The following is a 22,369-nucleotide window of genomic DNA, read 5'->3' on the forward strand; positions in this document are numbered from 1 at the left end:
TTTTGAAAAAAGGAGGCGGAAGCAGAAGAGGTGGTTCATTGCATGCATCGGAAGCCAATTAATATTCCACCAGCAAGACAATAGATGTCAGTGTATCTTTTTTATTCTGCTTATGTGGGTTGCCAACACACCGCTTTATGTAACTGGCATTTGTGAGCAAGGACCACAGACCAGGGAGAATTAAAGCTGTGGGGTGAACGGATTCGTTAGTGTGTCAGGTTTTAATAGCCTTTGCTGTAGCATTCTAATTACTGGGTAATGTTGTTTTTCAGGAATGATGGTGGGTGAAGAAACTCTTGCATACGGTTACTTTGAATGCAGAGACCGTGAACCCTCTAAAATACCAGAAACTTCTAGAAGATGGGGCATGGAGTCAACAGACCCATTTCACAAAAAGCTGGAGCTCCAGAAGGGGGACGGAGGAGGCAACTTCTACAAATAAAAAGAGGGAGACAACTTATTTATTTCAAGCATTTTGTTTTACTCCAGCTGAAAAGACTTGCAAAGAGGCTTGCTTAAAACCAGACAGTTCCTGCCCACAACCTTACAATAATAAGACATGACGCAAAAGGGGAAATGGATGGAGAGGGAAAGGAAGGGGGAAGAGAATCAAACATAGGCACCAGTTCTTTCAGGCTTCCCAGGGGCATCTGGTTAGTTACTGTGAGAACAGGAGCAAGTACTCTGGGATAGCTTGGTTGGTGGAGCATGAGACTCTTAATCTCAGGGTCGTGGGTTTGAGCCTCTTGCTGGGTAAAAGATTCATGCATTACAGAGGGTTGGACTAGAAAATGACTCTCGTGATCTGTTCCAACCCTATGATTCCAAGTCAGGTCTATGTGACTTCCCAGCTTCAGCAGACACTGGTCCAAGCCTCTTGTTCTCTTGCACTCACCAGTGATATTACCCCCTTCTGGAAAAAAATCTCCAGTTAGTTTCCATGGCAACCAGCCACTACTCTTTGGTCATGCAAAGAGATACTTAACAGACTGGGCTAGAGCCTTCAACTTACCAAAGACACTGATTTTGACCACTTTAGTAGCCTGTGTTCCTACAGAATTCCATCTTACAGATATAAAACCGCACGCTTGACTAAGACCCCAAAGATGACATCCAGACTCACCTTCCAATCCTAACAGTATAAATGTCCATTTAGAAACAATGACTAGAATTTAATTTTCACAGAAGCCAATTATTTTCACCTCCAAATAAACTCTTCAAATTAGTTTGCAACCCATCCCATGATCACCCATGTCAGTTGCTTCCAATTAATTTCTCACCAAATAATTTCCCACTCCAAATCCTGACTCCAAAACCAATTCCCGTTCATTTAACTGCTCCCTTTCAGCATTAAAACACCTGTCTACAAATCAAAAAAGAAAACAAGTAGAGTGTAAATTTCCATTTTGATGAGGAAACAGGAGAAAACAAGAAAGTTACAGCAACAATGGAAAGTACATAAAATAAGCAGCAGCAGCAATAGTACATTCATTCCAATGACTTAAAAGATAAAGGCCTTAGGGTCATAGGTTATCTTTAGAATGTGGAACAAAGCCAGTTCAAATAGTTTCTACTTTCCTGGCTTGGGAGAAAGGCTGTGAGTCAGCAGCCAAGCATCTGACTGACAGCAGCTCTTTCATTCATTGTTTCTACATTTGCATCAAGACATATAAATTAGCAGTTACATAATTTTTGCAAATCTGTGCCCTCATTTCTCATTTCTTTTGGTTCTCCACTTCCTTGGGGGGCGGGATTTGGGGGGGGGGAAGAACCTCGGTTTGCTCTGTATTTTTATTGATTTTTATTGATTTGGGGGGCAGCTGCACCTCCCTGCAGACACTAGGGAATCACTGTGGCACATAGTATCCCTGAGATTTGGAGTTGGATGTGAGAGAGAAAACAGCTGTCTTGGGCCACAACAGCCAATAAAAAGAAAAGGACCTTCTAGGGCAGGCATCCCCAAACTTCGGCCCTCCAGATGTTTTGGACTACAATTCCCATCATCTCTGACCACTGGTCCTGTTAGCTAGGGATCATGGGAGTTGTAGGCCAAAACATCTGGAGGGCCGCAGTTTGGGGATGCCTGTTCTAGGGTTTACTTCAAAGAGCCTCGCTGGCTTTGGAATTTTCCTCCCTCCGCACCATGCAAGCTACACAGAGAGATGACTGTCTCTCCTGTGCCCTCTCTAGCCCCCATGCGCCTCTATGGTAAGCCGTTCCCAGCGGGAGGGTGGGGAGGAGGGGAAACCTGAACCGGCTTGTAAACGCATGCGCAGCCGCAGCTTGCGGCGCTGGGTCTCCACATTGGCGGAAGGAGTCGTGGAGCGAACCATAGAGCGGGCAGAGATGGAGACGGCGGCAAGGGAAGAATTAGGTACGTACCTTTGTTTGCCGGGTGGCGGAGGGGATTGAATGGGTGGTTGGGGAAGTAACTCTGATCGTTAATGGGGAGAAGTGTTGGGAGTACGGAGAGGGGGGGGGAGTGTTTTTATCTCCATTTTTTTAATATCACCCCTCTCCGCCCGTTATGGTTTGCCCCTTTCGCGTTTGATGTATCAGAGGACTCGGGAGAGACCATCCTGTTTGGAGGGGTGTGGGGGATGCAGGTTTGAACCGAGCCCCTTCCCCAGCTTAGCCTGGGCTGGCGCTGCAGCCTCGGGAGTGTGCAGTTGAGCTGGAGTTAGCAAAATCCGCCTTTGCTTTTAACTCTTGCAGGGGGGTTGCAGTGTGTTTTTTTAAAAAGAGGGGATGGGGAACCGTATTTTTATTGTATTTATTTCATTTAATAAGATTTATACTCCTCTTGATTGTGAAAAACAAAACAAAACCCTCAAGGCGGTTTGCAAAACCCTCAAGGGCGGTTTACAAAAGACAAAACTGTAAAGGCAGCTCCTTTTAAACGTGCAAAAAGTTGAAATGAGGGACCTCAAATTTCCAAACACCTGGGTAGCTTTGCCTGAACAAGAATGTTTCTAGCGAGCGCCAAAAAAACAGAGCGGTGAAGGTGCCTGTTTGATTTCAATAGGCAGGGAGTTCCAAAGTGCAGGCACTGCTGCGCTAAGTGATTGGAGTTATTGCAAATGCAGTAACAGGTGTGATGTTGGCTGGTTCCACCGATTGAAGCGGTTGAGTAGGCGCATGTAGGCTGACAAGGCATCACTCCTGTTGGCAATTGTGCTGCAGCATTCTGCACTAACTGCAGCTTCTTAGAGAAGCCCCACAAACAGCGCATTGCAGTAATCCTGTCTTAAAGGAACCAACGCATTTAACTAGTTACTGTAATTGTTATACTGACCCCACTTAAAATGCATGCAGGTTTCCAAATGGCCCACTCTTCAAGAATTGTGTAGCTGAGTTTTTAATATTTGTGGCGAATATTTATTTATTTCCCTTTTCACAATGAGTGGATGGTGGTGGGGGTGCAAGTGGTCTCTTTGTATTTTAATTTGGGGCATATGGCAATCCAGTGGGTCGGTGGATTCAGACAAAGTTGTACATGAGTGGTGATTTGAAGCAGAGAAGCGAGGCCACCTGAAAGGGATGTGCATGTTTTTATTTGGATGCGACGGTTCTGCTTTGCGTGTATACTACTTTTGCATTGTCAGCGCTTGGACTGCATAACCTTTTGAGGGCACTTCCAACTCTGATTCTGCATGCTGTAACTCTCGGAATCATCTTAAATGTGGTGCGAGGAAGGAGACAGCGAGTGTTGATGGATCTTGCCATGTCTGTGTGTGTTATGCTGCACCAGCTCTAACACACATCCTGCCCCTGTTTCACATGGTGTGGCTTTGCCATCTGAGCAACTTGCCTTAATCAACCCAAATTTCAATGGAATTCTGTCTTTCCAATGTGTTAAGGTAGGTGTGTGTGTGTGTGTGTGTGTGTGTGTGTGTGTGTGAACACCATAGCTAAAACTGCTGCCCTGTGATCGATACAATAGATGTAACAGCCACAAGGTTTATTTTGGAAATAGTACTGAGATGCAATTAAGACTATTCCGCCTTGGACCTGATCACTCAGCATTGTGCAAGAGGGAGTTGGGTAATGGAAATCTACCCTTGGCTTTTACTGTGGCTGCATCAAACAACCTGCACTGAGCCACTGAGCCGAGACAATAAACTATTTATTTATTTCATGAAATTTATCCACTGCTTGATTGTAAAACCCCTTAAAGCAGTTTCTCCCCCAAAGATAAGCCCAACTGCTCTTGATTTATTAACAGCAAGCTTCTCCTATGCTTGTTTTGCGTGCAAGAAATTCTATATACAGTATGTTCCAACTGGCTTCCAACTAAGAGAGTGTCGGATTGAATTCTGAATTCAAAATATTTGCATCCTTCTTTTCCACCTTGACATTGTAAGCCTTTTCACAGATCTTAATTAAAGTAGCATTAATAATTAAAAACACAATCTGAGGGAGCAATCCTATACACAGAAAAAGGTGGCATGAAGCAAACTGGCTTAAAATTACCGTACATCAGATTCAAACTTGGTTCAGCAGCGGACCTACTGCTGGCTTAGAGCTAACCTAATCCTGGCAGAGAGAAAATGAAAATTTTAAATAGGGTCTGTTTTATGCCACCCTTTTTGCTGGCTTAACTTGTCTTGGGTTGCCAGGTCACATGACCAAGCTGAACGGGCTAAGCATAACTGGTACATGATCAGTCTTCCAAATGAACAGTTGGGTTACTTAGTTCGACAACTGAACATTCTTCTATCCAGGGTCCCCCCCCCCCCCGCCAGATGGAGCTCATTGGAGCTCAACTCTGGCACCTCTTAGGTCAGGGGTCACCAAACTTTTTCAGCACTGTTTCACCACTGTCCCTCAGACCTTGTGGGGGGCCGGACTATATTTTGAAGGGAAAAAAATGAACGAATTCCTATGCCCCACAAATAACCCAGAGATGCATTTTAAATAAAAGGACACATTCTACTCATATAAAAACACCAGGCAGGCCCCACAAACAACCCAGAGATGCATTTTAAATAAAAGGACAATTCTACTCATGTAAAAACATGCTGATTCCCGGACCGTCCGTGGGCCGGATTGAAAAGGTGATTGCGCCGCATCCGGCCCCCGGGCCTTAGTTTGGGATACCCTGTCTTAGGTGGGTGCCATTGCCTTTCTAAGAGAACAAGGGAGAAGTTCATGGTGAGTTCCAGCACTTTTTTCTAGAAAAATAGTACTGCTTCTCTCCATTTCTGAAACTGGTCTGGTTGACTTGTTCATCCAGAAGCTTTATATGAATCTTCCACATTTCTGAAAGGCTTTACATATTTGTCTTAGCCACTGACTGAGTTTAACTACAAACCTTGTTCCTTGGCCTTCCCTAATATAATTTAATCTGGTGCTCTGTAGACCTGAGCAACATGGGTTGCTGTTATAATCATAGTCCCATTCCCAATTCATGTATGATGAATTGCTCTTTCAGACATAGCATTTATCCATCTTCTGACTGGCCAAGTTAAAAATCTGGGTGGATAAATATCAATGATTTTTTCAAAAAAATAAAAAAAAATGGATTTTTTTTTTATTTAAATCGGATTTTTAAAATAAAATGCTTTTGGAGGAAAAATAATTCTAAAGATAGTTTTCTATTTAAGTTACATTATAGTCCAAAGGCTGTTCATCAGGAAATAAGGATTTGTTTTAAGTTTTTCATGTGTGCTAAAACTCAGTCTGAGTTGTTTTTTTTAAAAAAGATCGTTTAACCACATCAGTTAACAAACATGGATACATATGCTATAATGCTATTGTTTTAGATAAATAAATTGTTTAAATTGTTAAGGAAATGGTTGTTGTTTTCCTTCTAATAAAGTACAGCAGAAAAGTTGTTCAAATATAAACAATAATTTCATAATTACCTGTCTTTGTATTTTTAATAGTATAACCAAATCAGTAATTTTTGATATAACTGTAAAATCATAGAATCATAGAGTTGGAAGAGACCACAAGGGCCATCCAGTCCAACCCCCTGCCAAGCAGGAAACACCATCAAAGCATAAAAAACTACAGTACTCTGAAAATTTATTATTCCAAAAATGAAATCTTCATCTGTTTGTAAATATTAAGATTATACCAGCAAGAATGAGTCTTTTTGTAAAAAAACGATTTACATCAGGCATCCCCAAACTTCGGCCCTCCAGATGTTTTGGACTACAATTCCCATCTTCCCTGACCATTGGTTCTGCTAGCTAGGGATCATGGGAGTTGTAGGCCAAAACATCTGGAGTTTGGGGATGCCTGATTTACATCATGTCTTACTGACTAGTGATTTAAATCGATTTGCAGATACTGCAACGTGCATGTGATTACAAAATTGAGAGACAAATACTTAATTGTGTATCACTGAGATAGCAAAGGAAGCCTGGCTTAAGTCATTCAGTGGGTTGGGCTTAGGCCATAAAAAGTGCATTGTTACTAATATGTGGGTTTTTCCGCACAGAGCTAGTACATTACAATTAATAATCTTTTCCAGGACTGCATATTTTATTACTGGTATACTTGGCATGGTGTCTAGTCTTACTGTGCTTGTTTGATAATTATTTTTCTTGCACAGATTGCTTTCCACCTTTGCACTAAGAATTACTTGCTAGACAAATTGTATGATGGACTTAATCATTTTAATCAGTTGTAGGGAACCCCTTGCTCACGGGCCAAATTATGCCTCGTGCTGGGAGGCTGTTTTTCCTCAAACCTGTCCCACAGCTGGCATCATATGTGCAGGGCAGGTAAAAACACTTCTGTAAAGGATGGATATAGAAGCCTTAAAAGTGTACTCTCGATTGCTCTCAATTGTTCACTGACAAATGAGGCTTGCTGTGGGTGCCAAGCAGCTGATTGATAATAATAATTTATTATTTATACCCCGCCCATCTGGCTGGGTTTCCCCAGCCACTCTGGGCGGCTTCTAACAGAAGAATAAAATAATCGATTATACACTTAATAGCAGCTGGTACCGATATAATACAGCTGATCGCTGTCCAAATTGGGCTTGCTCAAAGCGCCAATCAGATGACTGGTGCTCATAAGCCCTGCAGTGAAATGCTACCTTTGCACACATGGTTTGAAATAAAAGGAAATGGGATACTCAGGTACTGCTGATAGGCTGACTTGAGCTCAGTCTGGTCTGCAAAGGAAAATACAATAATTTTATGCATCATTTTATAAATTAGCTAACATATAACACTGTACTATTCATTAATAGCTGGCTCTTATTGATGCTTATTTTGTCAAATAAATGGCTTTTTGTTCTCTGCACTGGTAGGTGCTTCATTCAGAATCTGTTTGCAAGAGCACCGTCCAGTTTCTTCTGGGCATGTACTTTTAGAACTGTTTGCAAATCTTGGAAAGCACCATTCTGGTATTGGTTTTTGAGCAAATGCCTGATTCAGCAAAGGAGCCTGCTTCTGGCCCTGCCTCACTTGTTGAGCCAGTTGGGGCACTTGGGTAAACGATACATAAAGTCTAATCTTGGTGTGGGTCTGGATCCTCGGACTGCAAGGATAAGCATGTTCAGGCATTTGCCTGGACATGCAGAGTCTCCAAGTAAGGTTGGGGACAAGGGTGTGCATGTAAACTCCACCCCAATGTTCTTGCAAACAATGCTCATTGCATAAACAGGTGGAAGACCCCTGGCAGGGATGGAGGGGGGCACAAGGGATGGGATGGGGCTTGCATGTCCTTGTCTCCATTGACCCTGTGATAATTTGCATGGTTAGGCAAATGTTTCAACTTCGTATCATAGAACTGTAGAGTTGGAAGGGACCACGAGGGTCATCAATTCCAGCCCCCTGGAATGCAGGAATCTTTTTGTCCAAGGTGGGACTTGAACATACAACCCCTGAGATTAAGAACCACATGCTCTACTGACTCAGCTATTGCTTGCCAACTGGAGGTTTCATCTAGCGTCTCTTATTTGATTGGATTAAAGACTTTCTGAGAGATCGGATACAAAGAGTGAGGAATGGACCTGTTACATTTACCTCCCTGAAGCTCAGCACTGGCACTCCACACAGGGATGTGTGCTAAGTCCATTCCTGTATTCGTTGTATACATACCGGTATGATTGCATTTCATCTGACCCATCTACTGCAATTATTAAGTTTGCTGATGACACCACCATAATGGGTTTAATTACAGGTGGAGACGAATCTGCGTACAGGGGGGAGGTTCAAAAGGTATCCACATGGTGCTCTGAGAACAATCTACACCTAAACATTGGCAAGACAAAGGAGATGGTGTTGGACTTTCGGAGGAAGAGAGGGGAGCTAGCCCCATTGTATATTGGGGGGGGGCTGTGTGGAGAGAGTCTCTTCCTTTAAATATCTGGGAGTCCATCTTAGTGCAGACCTAACTTGGAAGGTCAATACAGCCCAGGTGGTTAGGAAGGCCCAACAGAGATTTCATAGGGTTTTGTAAAAGAACAAGGTTGGACACCAACTGATGATTTCATTCTATCGGTCCACAATAGAGTGTTCTCTCATACTGCATTACGGTGTGGTATGCTGGTTTGACAGCCATGGACAGAGAGTCCCTACGAGGGTGGTGAAGACAGCACAGGATATCGTATATTGAGTCCGCTAGATGTTATCACGAGAGAGATCGTTGCCTCAGAAGAGCGAGGAACATTTTCACGGATGACTCACACCCTGGCCAGCACCTTTTTAATCTCCTGCCCTCGGGCAGGAGATATAGAAACATGATAAGCCGCACCAACAGGTTAAAGAATAGTTCCTACCCATGGGCCGAGAGGCTGCTGAATTGAAGACAGCAACATTGCAGCTGACGTTCGGGGTTGGTGGTCGTACGACAGCACACAGAGTGACAAGGACTTAGAGATTGGGGGGGGGGGCTCGTTGAATCTCACTGTAAACAAGTGGTGCAGTGACAATAAAGTATTTCTATTTTGTGCCCCCCTCTAATTCCTTTTTTCTCTTTCCTGTTCATTCTACCCCAGTCTTCCACACCAAATGCTAATATAAGTGGTCAGCAGCAGCATTTTAGATTTCTTCCCTGTCTTCCTGTGTTTTTCCTACCCCATTTGGTTTTGTACCAAAGAGGATAACAATAGGGCTAAACCAGAATGGGAAGCACTGCTTGTGAAAGAGCCCCCCCCGCCCCCAAAATTCAGAATGAAAGCAGGAGTATTGCCCTTGCCCTGACTTGGCTTAGTTATGCTCACCAAACAGCAAAACCTCATGTTATATGGCCTCATCAAGAAGCCTATTCAGAGTGATAGTGGCACTTATTGCCTTCATTCTGATTTGACTTCATCTCATAGCCAAATAGGATTGGTTGGGTCCTGATGCTGGTGTAAACCTTTAATGAAGTGAAATGCATATGTAAAAGAACCAAAGCTATAGATTAGGAAAAGAAACAGCATGGAGCTGATGGTGACCAACATAAAGAAAGGTGAGTGGAGACTTTCGGAAACTCTTGCTAGGCAAAAATGTAGTTTGAAGCTACAGTGGTACCTCCGGTTACGAGCTTAATTCGTTCCAGAGGTCCGTTTGTAACCCGAAACTGTTCTGAAACCTGGGGCAAAGTTTGCAACAAGGGGCACCTACTTCCGGGTTAGCGGAGCTCGTAACCCGAAGCATTTGTAAGGAGGGCGGTACATAACACAAGGTTCCACTGTACACTGATTCAATCATGGGCGTACCCAGCATGGGGTAGGGGGGCAGCTGCCCCCTAGAAGCAGGACAGCTGGAGAGGACAGGCAGGGACGCTGAAGCAAAACGGCAGCAGCGGCAGTGAAGCTGCCTCCGTTGAAAAAAGTGTGGACCTGGGCTAACTTCAGCCCACACTCCTTCAAGTCACAGCGAGCACAGCACAGAAAGTGCTGCCCCACAATGCTCTGCGGCACCTCATTTGCATACATGGATTCAGTCCATTACTGTAGTTGAAGACCAAAAGAGAGGGGAGGCTAAATGATGCAGAAATGTTGCCTTTGTTCCTGAACACACTTTCCCCTCCTCTTTACGTCTGCATTTCCATCAAGGACCTAAATGGATTACTTTTACATGTTCTCTTGCTCCCACCCCCTGAAATCAAATTCAGTGCCTGAAACATTTCCTCTGAAATGTACCAGGTTTGGCATCATTGCTGTAGATTTACCCATCTTAATGGATAAAGTGAGTCACTTACATTGGGCAACCATAATTTGGGATCGCATTATAGAGATACCATTTATATTGATTTCACATGAAGAAAAATTCACTATTGTGGGACTCCTTTTTGCACTCTTGTGGAAAGGAAATCCGGAAGGATGACTAGCCATTTGCTAGGGAAATGGATCTTTGTCAGCTGGGGAAGAACTTTTTGCCCATCAGGTGAAGGAAATGAGAGTCAACTTTGGCTGAGGGAGAATTGGAAGTAAAGGTGACCTGAGAATAAGGTCCCCTAATTTCGCAGGTGGCTTTGGAAGAACGGGAATGGAAGTTTTAAGTTACGGTTCTACAGGAGAAAGGTCGCATCTTCTAACCAAAGTGATCAGAAGCCTATTTCTGCGGCATTAGCAAAATAAATAATTCAGGACAGATGACATCCACATATATGCTTCCCCCAGAGGATCCTGGGAACTGTAGTTTAGCAGTGCTGCTGACCCCAGAAAGCCACAGCTACAGCAGCCTTAACAACCATTACTGATAAAATTGTAGAAGCGTGGTTTAAATATTCAGTGTGGATGTGGCCATAGTGATGGCTTGTCTACTCATGAACGCATAGAACCACCCTCTGAGTTGCATCCTTGATCCAAATAGGAGATGGCCCCTCTACTCTAGAGTAGTCCCTGTTTCTAAACTTCCTTGTGTGGCTTTCTAGTCTAGCATTATGCTGCAAGAGTAAACGAGTTGAAAACCTGATGAACCAGATTTGTGTTATGCCTGCGGGTCTTTGGATTTTTCTTGTGGGTTTAAGCAGAGGTTGGGTGGCTATCTGTCGTGGATGCATTAGCTGAGATTCCGGCATTTGCAGGGGGTTGTACTAGATGACCCTCGAGAACCCCTTCCAACTCTGTGATTCTATGTCTCTGCGGCCATTGATAAGCAACATTTCAAGCAGAAGCAGTGCTTCGGGTGCTGTTTTCCAAGGCAGAAGGTGGCTAAGTTCACCTACGGAAGTTTTAGAACTCCAGCAGCCCTTTTATGGGTGCCTGAAAAGACCAATGTGTTGTTTAGCTTAATGGACCCTGACTGGTGGCTCAGATGCATTGTTTTCGTGACAGCCCAGCTGCTACAGGACTAAACAATGGCAGATTTGTCCGTGGCTTCTCTGGAGAAAGAGAGAGAGAAGTCAGGTGGATTAGTTGGGTCTGGCTGCAGATTTCTCGTGGGTCCACAGCTGAGGCTGTCCAAATAAATGCAAGGCAAGTGGCTGTAGAGACGGCAGATTTGTGTGTAGCCAAGACTTCTGATCGACTGGGAGAAATGCCATGTAATCCAGCAAAACCATCCTATCAGAGTGCTGAGTGCTTGAGCTGATATGCCAGGGCTACAGCTGATCGCGGAAACCATCCCTGCGGTGAATGTTGTTTAGGCCCTTCCTCCAGAGGTGGCCAGGGAAATGCACAACCACCAATAAGCAATGAAATACACCAGTGAATAAAGCATATGTGAAACAAAGCTGGAGCATTATAATGCAAGCTCACTTGGAATTGTAGAATTGGAATAATAATAATATTAATTTATATCCCGCCCATCTAGCTGGGTTTCCCCAGCCACTCTAGGCAGCTCCCAACAGAATATTAAAAACACGGCAAAACATCAAACTTTAAAAACTTTCCTAAACAGGGCTGCCTTCAGATGTCTTCTAAAAGTCAGATAGTTGTTTACTTCCCAAGCGTCCTATCCAGTCCAACAGCCTGCAATGCAGGAATCTCAGCTAAAGCATACATGAGAGATGGCCATCTAACCTCTGCTTAAAAACCTCCTAGGAAGGAGTGATGCTGCTTTTAGTGATCAAGCCCCTCTGTTGCCAAACTCTTGAAATGTCTGGATAAATAACAATCACCTAGAGGACCTCATTTCAGGGGGTGGGGGTCATTCTCCCCACTGTGGAGAAGAGGCCCCTTGCTTATAAACCCAAGTGGGGACCCCAGGATCACAGCCTCTAGCCAGTTTTAAGATTTGAGTCGGCTGGTATTGGAAGAGGCAGTCCTAAAGATACTTAGGCCCCCAAGATATTTAGACCAGGACCAGGGCTTTCTCAGTACTAGCCCCGACCTGGTGGAACGCTCTCTCTCAGGAAACTAGGGCCTAGCAGGAGTGTCATCTTTTCGTAGGGCCTGCAAGACGGAGCTGTTCCGCTTGGCCTTTGGACTGACTCAGTCTGACCCCGGTGTAACCCTCCCCTAAGGCTTTATCCTAAAGGTAAAGGGCCCCCTGACCATCAGGTCCAGTCGTGTCCGACTCTGGGGTTGCGGCGCTCATCTCGCTCTATAGGCCGAGGGAGCCGGCGTTTGTCCGCAGACAGCTTCCAGGTCATGTGGCCAGCATGACAAAGCTGCTTCTGGCGAACAAGAGCAGTGCACGGAAACACCGTTTACCTTCCCGCCGTAGCGGTACCTATTTATCTACTTGCACTTTGACATGCTTTTGAACTGCTAGGTTGGCAGGAGCTGGGACCGAGCAATGGGAGCTCACCCCGTTGCAGGGATTCGAATCGCCGACCTTCTGATCAGCAAGCTCTAGACCAGGCATCCCCAAACTTCGGCCCTCCAGATGTTTTGGACTACAGTTCCCATCTTCCCTGACCACTGGTCCTGTTAGCTTAGGGATCATGGGAGTTGTAGGCCAAAACATCTGGAGGGCCGCAGTTTGGGGATGCCTGCCCTAGACTCTGTGGTTTAACCCACAGCGCCACCTGGGTCCCTTTAAGGCTTTATCCTACAGATATTTAAATGAAGTTGCACTTGTAGATCCCTAATTTTGAAATTGAATTTTAACATTGTATTTAATCTGCATTTTAATTGAATTGTTTCTTTAAGGCTTGCTTTGATATTCTTGTTGTTAGCTGCCCTGAGCCTGGTCTTGACTGGGAAGGGCGGGGTATAAATAAAATTATTATTATTATTATTATTATTATTATTATTATTATTATTATTAGGCTTTATAACTCAGCAGCTTATTGCCTCTTGCTGCTATCCAGCGGCTGAGGATACCTTTCTTGCATTATGTGACATGGGGCCTAGTTTTCCAGTAGAGTTGCTAACCAGTGGATTGGGGCATGAAAAGGTGTTAAAATTGGCCCAAGCTCTACCCCCATGGGCCCCCAGGTTGTTCCCTGGCTCCACCTTCTCACCTGAGGGCGCCAGAATCCTTAAAATCAAGATCTGGTAGCCGTGGGAGGAAAAGCACTGAACTGTAAGACTCTAAAGCGTTTGATTCTTACTGTTGTTATGCTGAAGCAGAATGTGCCATTGTGACGCACTGATGAGGAAATACTTAAAGCTATATTTGAATCGGAATTCGTCTGTAATTAAGGCATAGATAAGATGGCACTGAAATAGGACCTTCAACTAATGTGTTTTTCATGAAGAGGGTATGGGGTGATCACAACTTATGTATGCTATATTATTTCAATCTTCCAATCCTGAGCACTTGGAACGGGATAGAAATTGGAAATAGCTAGCTAATGTAACCTGCACAGTGAAATTTAATATGGCAAGGTTAGGCAACATGGTGTTCTCCAGATGTTGGTTTACACCAGTGTTTCCCAAACACTCCAGCTGTTGTTGGACTACAATTCCCATCATCTCTAGCTAGCAGGACCCAGTGGTCAGGGATAATGGGAGGTGTAGTCCAAAAACAGCTGGAGACCCAAGTTTGGGAAACCCTGGTATGTATCTCCCATAAGCTCTTACCTTCCAAGTCCCGGACTGCAGAATCCGGGACCGGCAGCTGTGTGACACCGGAAGTTGCGTCGACGTAACTTCCGGTGTCGCTTTGCCCTTCTATGGGCACCAAAAATGGCCGCCGCCAGCTTCGAAAGTCGCTTGTACACATGTCAGGAAGTGCGTCGACGCAACTTCCAGTGTCGCTCAGACCATCTATGGGCACCAAATATGGCCGCCGCCACCGGAAGTCCCGTCTATGCACTTCTGGACATGCGTACAAGCGACTTTCGAAGCCGGCGGCGGCCATTTTTGCTGCCCATAGAAGGGCAAATCGGAAAGAAAAAAAATGGCCGCCGGCAGGAGAAAATAACGGAGAAAAACGGGAGACGAAGTGATACGGGGGATCACCGGGAAAAGGTAAGTAAAAACGGGGTTTCCCCGGGGAAAACGGGGTACTTGGCAGCTATGCATAAGCTCCCAACTGTCATGCTGAATGGACAGGGTTGATGGGACTTGTAGTCCAGCAAAATCTGGAAAGAACCACATTGGCTTCCCTGTAATAAAGAGGGTGATGGCCTAGTTTATCCAAAGAGCAGATGAGGTACGAAACCTGTTTTTAAACCTTGAGTCCCCAGGAGTTTTTGGACTACAAGTCCCATAATCCCTAGCAGGACCAGTGGTCAGGGCTGATGAGAGTTGTAGTTTAAGAACATTTGGAACCCAAGAGTCTGCACTGCTCATTTTATTTAAGCTTCCCATCAGAAAAAAAATGTCGACTTTGGGTTATAACAGAAGCAATAAAAAGAAATGGTAGCAAGTCAAATAGCGAAAAGCACCAGTTGAAAATATCCTATAAAATTCAGAGGTATGGATCGTACGAAAAAGTGCAGCCAGCTGTATGATGATAAGCCAGTGTAAACAGAAAGCTTTGCCTGGTTCCAAATGATGCCATAGTTGGTTCCAGGTCAGCTGGTGGGTGGGATGGCATGATGAGGGGCCATGGCTGAGAAAGTCTCCCCCTGTTTTGTGAGAAAGTGCCTAGCATAATGAGAATGGTTGCAACTCAGTGGTAGAGCATCTGCTTTGCATGCAGAAGTTCCCCAGTTCGATCCTTGGCATCTCTAGGCAGGGCTGGGAATGTCATCTACCTTGAAACCATTGTGGCTAATAGCCATTGGCAGTCTTATAATCCACAAACTTGCATATAATCCTTTTTCAAAGCCACCCACGTTGGTGGCCATCGCGGCTTCCTGCGCTGCCTGAAGAACATTTCTGGCAGGATGAACAACTTGACGATCTCAAAACATATTGGGTCCTTCCTTCTCCCCCTCATGTTTTAATAGATCTGGAAGTAATGAAGCCTTTAATAGCAGAGCAGAATTCGGACAGCGAAGACGAGAATGAAAATGAATTGCTGCCGCCAGAGAAGAAGTATCAACTTGATAACCCGGAGAGCATTTCGTAAGTACCATATTTCTACTTAAGAAAACACGTACAGTGGTACCTCTACTTACGAATTTAATGCGTTCTGAACGCACATTTGTAAGTCGAAAAAAATGTAAGTCGAATCCCATAGGAATGCATTGGGAGAACAAAATTGTAAGTCGAAGCAACCCTATCTAAACCGCATCCAAGATGGCGGACGGAGCTCCATTCGTAAGTAGAAACATTCGTAAGTAGAGTTATTTGTAAGTAGAGGTACCACTGTATCTATCTATCTATCTATCTATAAATGTAAACTGGGCATGTGGGTTAGTCTCCACTTTTCTCCGAAACCGCTTGACTGATTGCGTTCAAATTTGGACACAATGTCCCAAGCGAATATGCGAGTGACCATATACAGGTTGCGTAGATAGATGTCACACCTATGGCAGGTAAAGCAGGTAAAACCCACTGTTCCCGAACTCAGACAGCCGGGGATGCTGGGAGCACAGGAGAGGTTGCAAAACAGCGCCCTCTAGTGACGGCTACACTGGTACTGCAGCTAGGAAACCTTCCCTCTCCACACCATCTCGGCTCAGCTTTGCAGACTGGGCCAAGGGGCCGGGATAGGTCATGAGTCGGGACAGGGTGGAGCCAATCACAGGGATGAGCCAGGGGGTGGGGGGGGGAGGAGGGGGCAGAATAGGTCATGGGTCGGAACAGGGTGGGGGCAGTCACAGGGATGAGCTACAGCAATGCGTGGCCGGGCCAGCTAGTACGTATATAAAATACAACATATTTATTGCATTTATATATTCCACCTTCTTCTCAAAGGAGCTCAGGGTTGGGATACGTAGTTCTCTCCCTCCTCATTTAATCCTCACAACAACCCTATGAGGTAGGTTGGGCTGAGGGTGTGTGACTGGCCCAAGGTCCCCCAGTGAGCTTTATGGTTGAGTTGGGGGGATTTGAACCCTGCTCTCCCAGTGCCTAGTCTGACACTATACCACACCGGCTTTCAATTACATTACTCTTAAATTTAATTGTTGAAATCATGAAATAAAATAAAATTCCTTTGTGCCCCCCATCTTCCCTGTAGCTGCAGGGAAGACCTATCCTCTGGGGCACATGTGTTCTAGTTGTTTTACATTGTCCTAGTTTACAGGTGTTGGTTTCTCCCCCTCTCTCTAATTTTTAGGTTTGTACAGACACTCACTCATCTCCTCAAAGGAAACATTGGAACTGGACTTCTAGGCCTCCCGCTTGCAATGAAAAACGCAGGCCTTCTGGTAAGTGGCTCATCAGTTCCGAGTTCCGGTGAGGGGGGGAACGTCCTGTTTAGATTTTGCTGTTGACAGCTGTGCGTTAGCAGTCCCCAAATGGGTCCTGCAAAAAAAAGGGTTGCACCTAGTGTTAGTCCTACTTGGAACACACCCATTGAAATTAACACGCACGGTTCGCTTGGGTCTACTCGGATTAGGAGTCACGCAACCCAAAGCGCTGCAGTGTGGAGTCACACTGATCCGGGTTCGAGGCACTTTTCCAGCGTATTCTGTTCCCCTCCCAATAGCCAGGGAGCATTCCACGGCTACAGAGTATGCTCAGTCACCACTGGGCTGCGTTTGGTGGCCGTTGTCTGTTTTTTTTGTGTGTGTGTGTCCCCTTGGGTTTCCGCCTGAAATACTTCTTGTTCTTCTTCTGCAAACCTTTGGGTCACTCCCAAGCCTGCTGGCCATGTGTGGATGGTGCCGTTTTGGCAACGTCCGGATCGGCACCCGGAGGAATTGAGTTTGCTGTTGGCATACAGGGTTATGGGCTTGCAAGCAAAGGCGCCCTCCCATTAAACTCTTTCGGACAGTGGTGGGGAATCGTTCTCAAGTCTGAGGGCCGCATTCCTTTCTGTGCAAGCTTTCAGAGGCCACATGACGGTGGTCGGCCTGAGTAAAAACGGGCAGAGCAATGAATGCGGGTTTTACCTTAGTATAACAGTCTAGTCCAGGCATCCCCAATCTTCGGGCCCTCCAGATTGTTTTGGACTACAATTCCCATGCTCCCTGACCACTGGTCCTGTTAACTAGGGATCATGGGAGTTGTAGGCCAAAACATCTGGAGGGCTGCAGTTTGGGGGTGCCTGGTCTAGTCTCTCTCTCTCTCTCTCTCTCTCTCTCTCTCTCTCTCTCACACACACACACACACACACACACACACACACACCCTCTCTATCCTCCATTCAGAAAAGCAAGAAGCATTATTAGACACATTTCAGCCAGATGAAAAGCACTCAAACAGGGCCAGTAAGGGGTGGTGGTCTGGGGAGAAGGTGTGGCTGGAAGGGGTGTGTGTCCTGGGGAGAGGGCGTGGCTGGAAGAGGTGTGTCCTAGGAGAGGGCGTGGCTAGAAGGGGTGTGGCTGGAGGGTGTGTGTCCTGGGAAGCAGTTCTTCTTACTGTGCCTGTGTTTCCCTCTTCCACACAGCTTGGGCCATTCAGTCTTTTGTTCATTGGGATTGTATCCATCCACTGCATGCACATTTTGGTGCGATGCAGCCATTACCTATCCCAAAGGTAAGCGCTGGAACTGATTCAGCTTGTCGACGGCTTAAGGGAAGTCAAAACCTGCCTCCCCTCCACTTTGCAAGATACCTTCCTTAGTTTACTTCTCGGTTTCTTGGAAGGAGGCTTATATATAACTTCAGAGTGTGCTGCAGTGGCCATATGGCTGGGGCTGGCTTTATCTGCATTTCTTGGCATTATCCGTTCTCGATGGCCCCATTTCAATTAACCTGCTTAATTTGAAATGCATGTTAGTCAATTTGGACTTTGTTTGCTGGCTGAGTGCTTTTTTTTTTTTAAAAGCAAGGCGAAACTCATTTCTGCAAAGTTGCATCTTGTTCAATAACCGTACAGTAGTTGGGAAATAATCAGTATTTTCTTTTCTCGTTCATGCTAGATTGAAAAAAACTACCTTAGGGTATAGCGACACAGTTAGCTATGCAATGGAAGTGGGTCCCTTTAACGTATTGCAGAAACGAGCTTCTTGGGGAAGGTAAGCTTCTACAAGAATTTGAAACTGATCTCCCTCCTCTATCACCCTCCACTCTCCTTGCATTTTCCTTTTCAGTTCTTAAGTCTGATTGTAGAGCCCTTCAATACCAATATGAGTTGCTTTGGGAGGCAGTCATTTCCTGAAAAGTAGGATAGAATCATAGAATTGGAAGGGAAGTTGGAAGGGACCCCTGAGGGTCATCTTGTCCAACCCCCTGCAATGCAGGAATCTTCTTGTCTGACACGGAACTCGAACCCATGACCCTGGGATTAAGAGTCTCATGCTCTACCAACTGAGCTATCCCATAGGATGAGAACGCAGTACAGTGGTGCCTCGCTAGACGAATTTAATTCGTTCCACGGGTCTTTTCTTATAATGAAAAATTCGTCTAGCGAATCCCATAGGAATGCATTGAATTTTTTTTTGAATTTTCTTTTGCCCATAGGAACGCATTAATTGAATTTCAATGCATTCCTATGGGAAACCGCGATTCGCTAGATGAATTTTTCATAAAACGAATTCGTCTAGTGAGGCAACCTCCGCTAGAAAAAACCTTTCGTTAAGCGGAAATTTCGTTAAGCAGGGCATTCGTTAAGCGAGGCACCACTGTAGATAAATAACAGTACACAGAATCTACACCGTTGCTACGGTATTAAATTATTGCTATTATTCGGTTTCTTGCCTACCCTTCACCATAAGGAGGGGGTGCAAAAATATAATGTTCCGATCAGAATAGAATAGAATAGAATAGAATAGAATAATTTATTGGCCAAGTATCAACCATACTTGGAATTTTGCTTCGACTACATTGCAATGTAAAGAAAAAACGTACCTCATACAAACACTGTTCCCCTCACAATACAACAGCACAGCGAAAAGACCCCATACCACCAACTGGCCTCCCTTCCGCCCACAACTACAGATTCAACAATTTGATGGCACAAGGAAAAATGCTATTCCTGTGCTTAGATGTTTTTGTATATAGAGTCCTGTACCGACGTCCGGATGGGAGTAAATCAAACAGGTGATGACCAGGATGCGAAGGGTCTACAGCAATTCTCTCTGCTCTCTTCCTGACTCGAGCGGCATAAAGTGTCTCAGATAAAACCTTTTACAATCAGAAGGCTAGGGTGGGTATGAAAAATTATGAATCACAGGCTTCGAAGGCCAGGATAAAGACGTGTTTCGTAGTTTGCTAAAGTTATGTAATGAAGGTGCCCTTACGTGTTGGAAGGGAATTTTGCAGCTCATATAGGTGGTGTGTTGCTGGTTTCATAAAAAAAAAATAGGTACCGTGTTTCCCCTTTTTTAAGACATCGTCTTATAACTTTTTTTCCTCAAAAAAACACAGGGTGGCTTAGTTTCGGTGGGGTGTCTTATTTTTTTATTGCCGGTATGGTATTTATGGCTCAGGGCGCCGCTGGGCTCTCTTGAGTGCTCGGTGCTGCAGCAGCCACTGGTTCCGGGTGGCGGGGCGGCAGGCGTCTTTGACCAGGCCAGGCGGAGGCCGCTGGCTCAGGCGCTCCGCCCGCTGCTGCAGGGCGCTCCAAGCTCCTTGGCTGGGCCAGGCAAGGAAGAAGCAGTGAGCCCAGCGGTGGCGGCAAGCACGGAAGCAGTAGGGACGCTCTTGGAGCGCCGCTTCACAGCTGATCGCGCTCCTGCAGTGCCGGCCGCATGGAGTGACTCTGTGAGTGGAGGTGCCTGTGGGGGTTGGTTTCCGCGGCGTGGAAGTATGGCTTATTTTCGGGGTATGTCTTATATTTCTCAAATCCTTAAAAACCCTGCCATGGCTTACTTTATGACTATGTATTAAAAAAGGGGAAACAGGGTATTGGGGGGAGGCGTAAGTTTAATGTAGGCAAAATCCCCAGGCTCTTTTGTCCCCAAAAAAGGCATCCTTCAAGATCTCCACGGATCACGATAACCTAGTCACTTTAGGTAAAGGTAAAGGTAAAGGGACCCCTGACCATTAGGTCCAGTCGTGACCGACTCTGGGGTTGCGCGCTCATCTCGCATTATTGGCCGAGGGAGCCGGCGTATAGCTTCCAGGTCATGTGGCCAGCATGACAAAGCCGCTTCTGGCAAACCAGAGCAGCACATGGAAACACCGTTTACCTTTCCGCTGTAGCGGTTCCTATTTATCTACTTGCATTTTGACGTGCTTTCGAACTGCTAGGTTGGCAGGAGCTGGGACCAAGCAACGGGAGCTCACCCCGTCACTGATCAGCAAGCCCTAGGCTCAGTGGTTTAACCACAGCGCCACCTGGGTCCCTTAGTCACTTTACCTTTAATCAAATGCAGATGCATTTTAGGTAATGGAGTTGGCATTCACAGCCTACTGATGCAAACGCCGGCAAAAGTGATATTGTTATTGCAGGCACTGTGGCGCTGTGACCTAGAATCATAGAACGGTACAGTTGGAAGGGACCACATGGGTCATCTAGTCCAGCCCCCCTGAAATGCAGGAATCTTTTTGCCCAAGGTGGGGCTTGAACCCACAACCCCCGAGATCAAGAGTCTCATGCTCTACCGACTGAGCTATCCAGTATCTAGCATGCCCCAATTACTGAATCGTATGGCTCTGGGAATGGAAAGCAGGGGCGAGCAGAGAGTGGATGTATTCTGAATCTGACTGCTCCGTACTGAAGTGGGGTCCTTGAAGGGTTGCAACTGGATTAGGGGGAGGGGGTGGCTCCCACCATTCCTCCTCAGTACAGCCCTGACAACCGGGGAGGGCTGCTTTATATCAACATGGGCTGAAGCGAGCCTGTTGTGATGACTCAGGACAAGTTACAGAATCCAAGATTCATATCGCCAGTACCTTTAAAAAAAAAAGTTTCAAAGTAAATTGTATTAGCATCTATCATGTGGGTTTGCTTAACCGGTTCTGCACGACTACTCATTAGCTCGATGAACTGATGAACTGATGAACTGATCAGCACATCTTTTATATACTTCTGGCATGGACCCAGAATGAATTCATAATATATCCATTCCTCCACCCTCTCCAAGGAATTTGGAACAGTGTACGTGTGTTTCTGGTCCAAGCTGAACATCCTGTCTATCACACTCATGCTTGAAATTTCACATGCTAAAAATGGGTAAAGATTTCCCAAATTCTGAATCAGAGATTGGAAACATCACCCAAGTGTTGCTCCCACCATGCTTGTATTCTCCCCACTCTCCCTTTTGAAGACTCCCAGTGATCTCTAATTCATCCACTGAGGTCTGCATAGCTTTGCTTTAGCACTGCTGCACCCCTGTTTGCTCCCAGGCCTTCTGCTGAGTCGTCCCTGTCTGATTTGCCCTGTAAATTTGCCCTGTAAATTTGCCCTGTATTTGCCCTGTAATTTGCCCTGTATTTGCCCTGATTTGCCCTGTTAATCAAATGTGCACAACACCAACCCATCAACGGTCTCTCTTGCGCGGGTGTGAAATCTGCCTGGAGACTTCACTGAACACTTTGATCCTTGTGGTTCAGGGAGTACTAACAGGTTTAGGAAAGCTCGACGTCAACCTGGATTTAATGCCTGTTTTAAGAGAAACATATCTCTGTCCTTGCACTGACTAACTGGTCTGTTTCCATTTCCCTTCCTTAAAAAGAGAAAGAAAAAAAGGGAAGATTTTCCCACCACTATACAGTGGTGCCTCGCTTAACGAATGCCCTGCTTGACGAAATTTCTGCTTAACGAAAGAATTTTTCTAGTAGAGGTTGCCTCGCTAGACGAATGCATTCTATGAAAAATTCGTCTAGCAAATCGCGGTTTCCCATAGGAATGCATTGAAATTCAATTAATGCGTTCCTATGGGCAAATAAATAAATAAATAAATAAAAATTCAATGCATTCCTATGGGATTCGATAGACGAATTTTTCGTTATAAGAAAAGACCTGTGGAACGAATTAAATTCGTCTAGCGAGGCACCACTGTATTTTGATTTTATGTACGTTGCCTAGTCAGTGTAGGCGCTCCAGAAGGAAGGTAGCAAATTGCTGTTTTGCAGGAAAAGCTTCATTTGATTGCATACAACTCCTCAGTGCATTGGATGTGACCTCCAAATCTTT

General features: G+C 45.4%; 1 protein-coding gene across 3 annotated transcripts in view; it reads left to right on the forward strand.

The window, feature by feature from the left end:
* Window positions 1–2,298: 2,298 nt before the first annotated feature.
* Window positions 2,299–22,369, forward strand: part of SLC36A4 (solute carrier family 36 member 4) — a 97,536-nt gene continuing 77,465 nt past the window's right edge. For 2 of the 3 annotated variants that reach the window (XM_060273883.1, XM_060273884.1), the window contains exons 1-5: window positions 2,299–2,374; window positions 15,184–15,301; window positions 16,461–16,551; window positions 17,736–17,824; window positions 18,210–18,305. In XM_060273883.1, coding sequence (XP_060129866.1) covers window positions 2,347–2,374; window positions 15,184–15,301; window positions 16,461–16,551; window positions 17,736–17,824; window positions 18,210–18,305 — 422 coding nt within the window. In that variant the 5' untranslated portion in view covers window positions 2,299–2,346. Of the gene's footprint in view, window positions 2,375–15,183; window positions 15,302–16,460; window positions 16,552–17,735; window positions 17,825–18,209; window positions 18,306–22,369 lie in introns of those variants that run through there. The other variant, XM_060273885.1, reaches the window with a different exon arrangement.

The sequence above is a fragment of the Zootoca vivipara genome, chromosome 4 (assembly GCF_963506605.1).
Source record: "Zootoca vivipara chromosome 4, rZooViv1.1, whole genome shotgun sequence".
In the NCBI taxonomy this organism is placed as follows: domain Eukaryota; kingdom Metazoa; phylum Chordata; class Lepidosauria; order Squamata; family Lacertidae; genus Zootoca; species Zootoca vivipara.